The 8,962-nt window shown below is 47.5% G+C and overlaps 1 protein-coding gene and 1 long non-coding RNA gene across 3 annotated transcripts; one reads left to right on the top strand and one right to left on the bottom strand.

Annotated features, from left to right (window-relative positions):
- Positions 1 to 187: 187 nt before the first annotated feature.
- Positions 188 to 7,750, bottom strand: pxdc1b (PX domain containing 1b). 2 transcript variants are annotated; one of them, XM_040166776.2, is made up of 5 exons: positions 6,937 to 7,750; positions 2,799 to 2,890; positions 2,591 to 2,708; positions 2,391 to 2,502; positions 188 to 2,043 (listed from the first exon to the last, which is right to left on the bottom strand). In XM_040166776.2, exons 1-5 carry the CDS (start codon positions 7,190 to 7,192, stop codon positions 1,920 to 1,922), a joined length of 702 nt encoding a protein of 233 aa, XP_040022710.1. In that variant the 5' UTR covers positions 7,193 to 7,750; the 3' UTR covers positions 188 to 1,919. The 2 variants fall into 2 exon arrangements, with proteins under 2 accessions (XP_040022710.1, XP_077952217.1); XM_078096091.1 differs by having other exon boundaries at positions 2,591 to 2,890; positions 6,937 to 7,706.
- LOC120811448 (uncharacterized) lies at positions 5,616 to 6,520 on the top strand. The gene is made up of 2 exons (XR_005710367.2): positions 5,616 to 5,811; positions 5,929 to 6,520. It is a non-coding gene; the product is annotated as an uncharacterized LOC120811448 (long non-coding RNA).
- Positions 7,751 to 8,962: the final 1,212 nt, after the last annotated feature.

Raw genomic sequence — 8,962 nt, 5'->3', positions numbered from 1 at the left:
ACAATTACTTGTATCTAACATGTCAGATAAATGTGGTGGAATTAGATGTACATAACCTTCCATTGAGAAGAAAAGTAAAACATAACATGGAAAGGGCTCAAATAAGGTGCTGGCACTTTGGAAATTGTACTTGAGCAAATGTACTAACTGCTGGTGAATGTATATCCATCACAATTTCCACACAAAATAACACATGAATATTTATTTTGAAACATTACAAAAACACATTTTGTTTTGTTTTGAGAATGTGTGCATCTAAGACTTATCTTTAAAATGATGTTACCACAATAACTACATTTTCAAAAGGTTATAATTCATATTATTTTCATTCAAGCCTTTTGAATATATGTGCACACCAAAAGAATCTCACATCATAAAATGGTGGCAGACGTTTAGAGAATAAATAAAGTATTTTGTGTAATATTATTTTCATATAACCGTCCCACTGTGCTCTTCTGAATCCTCTAACCACTGCTGGCATGATGGACTTATTGATATGTTCCGTAAGTCAGCTGCGTGTCCCTTTAGTCAAAGACTGCAGAATATTTATAATATGTTACTTCAGCCTGCAGACGGTCCCAAGATAGACAGAGGTCTCACACAGCATTTAGTAAACACGAATTCTCTGAAAGAGAGACAATTTGACCTTGGTATGCAAATTTAAATTAAAAATTCCAGTTCCCTTCTATTGAATCATATCGATCCACCCCGTTACGTATGCAGGGACCTTTCCACGGCGACGTTTCCGTCCCAAAAAACATCCTTCGACAAAGAGAAAAACGACAAAAGAAGAGAGAAACGGTTTCGCACTGTGAGAAGGAGCTGCGCTTGAATGGCGATCATGACTGTGTTACTAAATAGTCTCGCGCGGGGGATCGTCCCGTCTCAGCCCCGCGTGGGCTGCTCTTCGTTTGCGAGGGGGGCAGGAAAAGTGGACGCAAGCTGCTTGCCCACATTGCAACGTTCTGCATCGTAAGGCCACGGTGGCTTGTGCACCGACGAAACTGTTCAAACAGTGACACAAACGAAGATTTTGTTCAGCTTTTCAGAGTTCAACGGTTTTAAACAAGGCACTGGGAGAAGTGAAAGCGACCCAGGTTTGATTAGTTCCCCTAGACTTTCTTTTTAGTACAGCGAGATCGTTAGTCTTCTCATGAGATAAAAGAGCGGTCTTGTTCCCGAGCTGCAGACTCCCACGTTCAGCAGGACCACAGTCGGCTGAACCCACACCCGTCCTCTTACACAACGGGTCACATATGACCTCAGTTGACCCGCAAAACAAAGCTTTCTTTGCCGCAACTCAGCCGTCCTCGCGGGGCGACGACAGCGAAGAGACGATCCGGCTGATCTGTCTCCGCTCTGGCACATCAAATGATTTATAAACATGAAACAAATTCAGACTAAGCCAAATTAAAAAACTATCTGAGGCATCTAAAAAAAGGCAGCATTGAGTTGTAACAAAATACTGTCTTCGTGTTTATTTTCTCTAATTTGATTTACTGTGTACTGTGTGTTTAGTCTATTAAAATCCTAATATTCTCGCTTGATTTCCGCTGGTTGGTTCAGCTGCATTCTTCAGTACAGTCACAGGCCCGGAACCAGAGCGAGCGCAGCTTGAAGGTCCTCTCCTCTTCGACGAATCCTTCTTTGCATCTGCGTCGGGACTGAAGGAGCTTCCTTGTTGCTGCGCGGGCGAAATACGTTAAAAGTCCTCTGCAGCCGCCACGTGCTTGTTCCTGACACCCTCTTACGAGGCTCACCGGTGACGCGCTGCAGCCTCCCAACATCCGACCAGGGTGAGCGCCGTTTTATCCGCAGCAGCCATGCGCAGCGCCGCAAAGCCAGCTTCCATTCAAAAGCACGTATTCCTCCGCGGGGCGGCATCGGGCGTTCCTTCGACAGGCGTCGCTCGCTCTCGTTCACTCCAGGATGTCGGTTTCGAAGGGGACCAGGTGGTAGTAGGAGAGGTTGGTGACGTACGCTTCCGTCTCCTCTTCACGCAGGTCTTCTTCCAGCGGCGAAAACTCCGTTCCATCGTCGTACCTGGCGGGAAAAAAGAAGAAAAAACAGAGAGAGACGCATTACTTCCAAACGCAGGGATCAAACGGCGTGGATGTCACAGTCTACGTCAGCCCACAGAGACGTCCTCCGCTTGTATTAGTTCATTCACGGGTGGTGTAACGTTTTGTTTCATGTGAAGGAATGTGTTCATCTTTTGTTCCCGTCACACGCCCGGGGGAAGGAAGAGGTCCACGGACACACTTCCTGTAGGGCGGTGGAGGGTCCCCGTTCGCCAAAACGCTCACTGAGCGCTCAAACGCAAACATGGCAACCCTGATGTTTGTGGGAATACCAGCGGTTTGCAGCTGGACCGACACGGCAACACTCACGTATGCTCCACAGAGTCGGTGGACGAGGGCCTCTCTTTTTCTTCGGGGGGACTGTGGTCGAACACGATGGTTTCAGTGTTGGCCAGACAGAATCCGTTCGACCGCATGATTTCTGAAAAGAGGCGCAGGGTAGCGGTTGAGTCACCATGACGACCAGCGGCGGCTCCGTCTTTGCGCGTTACGTGAAGAAATCGATGTACCTGATATGTTGATGGGACTCTGGAAGCACGGCTGGATTCGGTGGACTTTGTCGTTCCGCAGCACCTGGTCCAGAGGCGACCGCTCAAAGAAGGTCAACATGACCTCCGACCTGGAATACTGTGGAGTCGAGTTCGTTAGCGAGCTAGTTTCACGAAATATTCTACTGTACAATAAACTAATAACGTAAAGACAAAGACAGTGACGGACTTTGCACGGCATGGTGATGGCGTTCTTCAGCAGTCCTTCCACCTCGTTCAATTTCTCCTCAATGTCGCTGGCCTCTTTGATTTTTACCAGCACTGAAACAAACAAAGGGGAACAAGGTGTCACAATTTAAATAAAAGATTTTAAAAAACAGTTAAAAAAGATTGTAATTCAAACAAAACAGTCTGAATTGGCTTTTGAAGCCCATAAACCTTCGATGTTGCCGATGTTTTTTAATGTCTGATGTATTTTCAACCGCCAGGCCGATGAAAATACAACAAAACAGCATAGACAGCTAAGGCCTAATGAATAACATGAAAATATCAACCAGCGTTACTGGTTCTGTGCCTGAGCGATTAAAAAACGGGTTGTTAGACCTTCATTGCCTCCGAACAAAAAGCCAGACGGTTCGGATTGTTCCCCCGCAGTCTTGCAAAAGGTTGCCACGAATGCAAAGGAAAAGAGAGCAACTGTCTATTACAGCAACCTTTTTATAAACAATTATCCCTGACATTATCCAAAATTAGCAGGAGGAGAAGGGGGAGGGTGGTGCATAGGCAACTTATCATTGTCAAACAGAGAGTTACACATGGTGATCTCAACTCAAGAAGCAGCGGGAGTGTAAAAACCAGCACAAGGCCGCCGCCGCCGCCCCTGAGAGCGAGCGGGCAGCGGGGCCTCGTCCACCGCCGCGGTGACAAAGGTATGTGGTGGTCGAGGATAATGACGGAGACGCCCGATGAGTCTCCGTCTGACGTGAGCGATGCAGACGCAGCGGTTACTGTCACACGGAAGCACTGAGTAAGAGAGTCACAGACTCATCCATTTCTAATGGGCAGCAGTGATGACATCACACCCAGGGGGACGTGGGGCAGCAGCTGATGAAACCCCCACCCAGTCTGAACCTCACACCGCCCTCTGTTTTACAGTTTTCCCTGTAAATGGAACCAAGTTTACAGGCTTATGCACTTAAGTGCTTTATTCTGAAGTTTGAGTTAATGCCAAATATGGATGAATATGGGGATAAATTCCTCATGGTGGGAGGACCTTAAAGGAGGTGAAAACTGAACAACTAGTTTTCACAATGTTGGAAAACCATAACATCTGTTGATATACTTCACACCATTTTGCGGAATGGGTGTTTTTCACGGTCGCTTCAGAGAATTAACAGCAGCCAATATCTTAAGCGGAAACAAAGAAAGAGATGATAACTTCACCGCAGAAACTACACCCAGTCTTGTTGGCTTTCTATGTCATCAAAGTTACGTTTGTGTCCTGCCATGCAGGACTCTGATGTTATCGATCCACTGCACATTATTATTATTAGGTGCAGACACACACTGGGTGCACATGGAAACAGGGTGGGATCAGGATGACTGCGCTGTCATGTATTATTATCAAAGCGTGTGTGAGGAAAGAATTTATCGGCGGGAGGACGGCGGTAGCGATAATATGCATATGCATTTGAAACGCGAACACAACTATCAGACGGTGTGTGATATAAAAGGCCTGCTCGTTGTGCAAAAGAGAAGTACGCGTGGTCATGTTTGCAACATCTCGCCGATGGTTGCGTAAGATTTAATACTGCAAACCGCAGTGGCTCCGATGTGTGTGTCTGTAAATTTAAAGATGCAAGCCTCGCTAAAAAGCAAACAAAGTGTTTGAAAAGGCACCAAACTCTGAGCAGTGCTGATTCGGACGAAATGCAACAAAAACCCGCCGTTCCCACTGGATAATGCCAACAGTCCCTTGTGTAATTCCTACAATTTCCTCTGAAAAGGTCTATTTCCTGTCGGGGCTTCCTGGCTTGTGGGGGTCTTCTTTAAAATGGCTATTTTCTTCTCATCGCCTCTCTGGACTTTGACTGAAATAAGAGAGCAGAAGTAGACGCACAACAGGAACCCGCCTGTGTACGACCCTCAAACACATTCGCCACGTGTCGTAAGCATCAGATGTCTGAGTGGATCTGATAAGCACATGTCGGCCGCCTGCTTGGTCACCTTACCGCTAACTCTGCTCACTTTGACCGTCGTGTTATTTCTGGACCCCTCGGTCAACAAAGCGGAGGAGATCAGACCTCAGACACACATTTCTTCTATAAGAGTGTATAAGAACCAGTGTTTTATGTGCCGGCGTGTCCAAATCACTACCAAATTAATTATATTTTCGACGGTAACGGTTTTTCAAAAGGTTTCCAGATTTCCATATAATTCTATATTAGATGCAATTTCACCATGACCACATCCCAAAAGTATTATTAACAACCAATCGCAACTTAAGTTAAGAGGTTGTAAGAGGTGATAACAGTCAGTTAAAGGGAAAGCCAGCAGCCAGTTAACCGCAAAATTGTGTAAAAAACTTTTTGTAACAGAAAAGCCAGGTAGACTAATTTCCTACATTGTAAATTAAGGACATTTTTACACCCAGATTACACCTGTCAGTCAATCAGAGGTGAGAATTATCAATGGCCATGAAGTAACATGTGACACTCTTCAGGTTGTAAATTGTATAAATGCGATGTAATGTATTCTCATACATCCGTCATGAGGGAGGAGTAATGTCCAGTGACGCTCCTCACTTGCTGTGTCCATTAGCTTTATAATGACCAACTGAGGTGATGATTCATCAGCGTCCAAGAATACACCCGTGAGTATTTCTCAACTAGGTGGAAGTGAATGCGTGTGGGAGGGAGTCATTCTCCTCGGTGGAATCCGTCAGCCATCACTTCCTGTCTGCGTTCACTCGGGGTCACGTGTGAGGCGAAGAAGGGGGCCTTCGCAGACCACGCCGACTAAAAACGGGAAGTCCACTCCCCTCTCTCTCTCTCTCTCTCTCTCATCATAACACCAGTGCGAGGGCTCTGCACGCCTTCCTTGTTGCTTGGACGCGGCACGGAATAGAAAAAAAAAAACACCAGCTGAGCCAGAAAGTGGAGCAAAGTGGAGACGGAAAGGCCAGAGACACAGTTTGGAAGGACTTTCAATCAGAGGGGATGCAAAGGAAACATTGAACAGAGGTGGGAGTTAAAGAAAGATGATTGTTATTAACCCTGTGGCCCATATCGCTGATCCGTTCATCTGTTACAGATTTTAAGTGAAAAGTGAGTCATGAGATCTGAAATATCTCTTCCCAGAATGCACTGCGGCAGCAGAGCAGGGGAGCTGTCAGCAAGCCCGTCGGCTATTTCAGTGCACGGCCGTGAGGCTTTCCAGTCCGCACCGAAGGGAAACATTTGTACAGGCTCAGCGGGTGGAGACAAAAGGGAAGTGCCAAGGAACAGGAACAAGTCGGAAGCTTTGCCAAACCTGTTGGCAGGGTCAAAGGTCCAAACCCTGAAGGTCGCGGGTGCTCTCCCATGAGGAGTCTAACCTTCAGCCACAGAGACGAGGGAGCAGAGCAGACGTGAAAGACGTTAAGCTCCTAAATACCGACCAGCGTTCGACTTTGTGGTCTGCAGGTCATGTGATAGGGCTGCTAATGTGACGCGAGAAACTACGTCTAACATGAACCTGTCCAAAACCGGGGCAAACACATCGGGGCCACACAGCGGTTTAGTTCATTTCAGCTTTCAACTGTTATTGATTATCTTAACTGGGTTTTCCTGCTTTTATTTTGCTCCCCTGAAATGCATAAATTAACAGCCAGCCACAGGATGCTGCTGAGGTGCTGGGAAGGAAATTACATAGTGGTTTTAAATCGCTTTAGAAAATAATTAAAAAGTACAAGATTTTGGAGATGTGATGTTTAAATATGCAAATGATGAATTATCAAAATGCAGCTTTTTTATATCGTTATCTGTTTTGAAGCACTTTTTGAATGTTTGAAAAAAATTGCTTCTGCTGAATGTTTTTCTTTGACTTCTTTGAGTCTTGTATTAAGCAAAAATGCAAAATATTTGTTAGTTCCTGCTTCTCAATCGCGTGTTGCAGCCCGATCAAACACAGTAGTGCAGAAGAAGAGAGGGCCCCCCCCCATTCACATCCAGCCTATTTGGCCCCCAAAAACTGCAGCTACGCCCCTGATCCCAATTTAACCCTTAAAAATGCATATTGCCACTAACAATATCTGTGACACTGTGCCACTGTATCACACCTGGCACCACCTCCCTGCCATTGCACCGACACAGTCCCCGCGGACCCACCTTCAATCAGCGGAGACTTGGACAGCTCTCCTCGGTCCTCGGGGAAGGACTCCAGCAGTCTCCTGAACAGCCGCCCCAGATCGGCGTAACTCCGATGCAAGTATAAGATGTTCCTGTCCGACCACTCCGTCCTGATCTCGAAGAACTCCTCTTCCTCGCCCCGCTGGCTGATGATGAGCCTCCGGATCCCGTTGACCCAGCAGTCCCGGACAAACATGTTGACCAGCGACGTGCCTTCGAACACGGCCGATGCCATTCCTCGGTCAGTCCCGCATGCTGGGGCGAAGGGGGCTTGTGGGGGGGGGGGGGAGACTGAGGCAGTCAGTTATTACAAATATATTATTAGATAAGTGTGTGTATCTGGTGGACAGGGGAAGACAACTTGAGTAACTTTTCGGTCGGGGGGCGCAGCTGCGAGTGCGCACGGAGAGGCGCGCAGGATCCGCTCAGCGCGTCGGCACCGTGTGATCAAAAACGTGGCACGACGAGGTAAAAAAACACAAAAAAACAGACCAGACAGACTTTTACCCCCCCGTGGATCCCGCCCCCTGCCCGATGGGGGGGTTCGGCGATCGATCCGACGGCCGTTCACTTTGGTGTCATCTCTGCTGCAAAGGCGTCGACGCGGCTGGGAACAACAAGTCCAAAGATCTTCCCAAAGTGTGACGCGCTGCTCGCTCCTCCTCGAGAGGGGCCCTCAGTGGTTCTCCTGGATCCGGAGAATGTCCCTTCGCACTGTCCGGAGGAGCTTTTCTTTCAGCGCGGTTTCCTCCCCTCTCCTTCCACCCTCCTTCCTTCCTCCCTCCTTGACAACAGGGTATTATTACGCAAAGAATGCAACGGGCTGCAAAGACCGAAAACTCTCCATCTCCTTATTTGAAGGAGAAATGGCTCCTTTAGCTGTTTCCCCTGATGGAAAGCTTTGATTAGCCCTGGATGGGATGCCATTTGCAAAAGCCTCCCCTTAAACCAGGACACTTAATCTGAAAATGAGTTGCTTGGAAATAATAACCACAGAGAAAAAAAATGCCACGGGGCATTAAAATGTGCCATTCCAACCTCACATAACTCCCGTCCCCACAAAACACCAGGATTTCAGCCACACAGCAGAATGAAAGACCCACTTCAGCATTTTATCCCTCTTCTGTCTGTGTGAATAAACCCGGGAGCGGATTTTCTCTGCCTTGCAAGAAGCCGCCAAAAGGGCTTCACCAGTGGCCGAGGTCGAGTCAAGTCATGATGACTCAGCTGCAATTAACTGCTGCAAATGGTTCTGGTAAAAGCAATTCATGGCGAGCTGCAGGAAGTAGCGTGCTCACTGCGAGTGAAGGGAGACAGTGAGACACACGGATGCAGCCTGTGGCGTTGGATGTCTGCAGAGATGTGGAGGATGTGCCTTGTGAGACCAGAGAGAAAGCTCCATCCTGCAGTAACGTCCACGTTACACGTCGCAGGTGCCCGTTCTCAGCTCGCAATGGCACCTCTGTGAGTCCTTCGGGCCCTCGCCATTGCAACCTTTACGACTCCAAACGAGGCGGTGAAGCCAGTGGGGGGAAATATAGAGTGTGAATTTGCCAAACTGTCCAATGAGCCCTCCTGCTTGCGGGGCGGTTTCATAATTGTTGCATCGTAAAGAGGCGGCATGTTGGATGGGGGAGGCTGTTCAAGCCCTGCAAAGAGAAAAAGACGTTTCTAGAATGTAGAAAATAGGGAAATATATGAATGAATACAGGAGATAGTCCGTAGAGTGAAGGATGAGACGGATAGAACAAACAAATTCTTGCTTTATGAGAATGTCTATAGTAAAATGGGACTGATATTACTAATACTAATACAACATGGGGCTCATTTACCGCCGTGTGCACACGTGTCATTACCACAGAAATGATACAGCGGCAGGAAAATGACTGTGATCAGAAAATAGCTTCTGCTCAACGGTCGCGTGAGGTGTGAGATGCAGCTTTAGAGATGAATCATAGTGAACGGCGACCAAAACCCCAAACTTAACTCTTCCTCCGTTATGACC

Source organism: Gasterosteus aculeatus, chromosome 21 (genome assembly GCF_964276395.1).
Source record: "Gasterosteus aculeatus chromosome 21, fGasAcu3.hap1.1, whole genome shotgun sequence".
Classification (NCBI taxonomy): Eukaryota; Metazoa; Chordata; class Actinopteri; order Perciformes; family Gasterosteidae; genus Gasterosteus; species Gasterosteus aculeatus.
This window is presented reverse-complemented; position numbering and strand designations above follow the sequence as displayed.

Excerpts from the sequence above, each read along its gene's own strand:
- pxdc1b (XM_078096091.1), bottom strand. The coding sequence starts at position 7,192 with ATGGCATCGGCCGTGTTCGAAGGCACGTCGCTGGTCAACATGTTTGTC. Across the intron at positions 2,891-6,936 it reads CAAGTCTCCGCTGATTGAAG|TGCTGGTAAAAATCAAAGAG; the intron begins GTGGGTCCGCGG and ends TGTTTGTTTCAG. Across the intron at positions 2,044-2,390 it reads ACCGACTCTGTGGAGCATAC|GTACGACGATGGAACGGAGT; the intron begins GTGAGTGTTGCC and ends TTTTCCCGCCAG.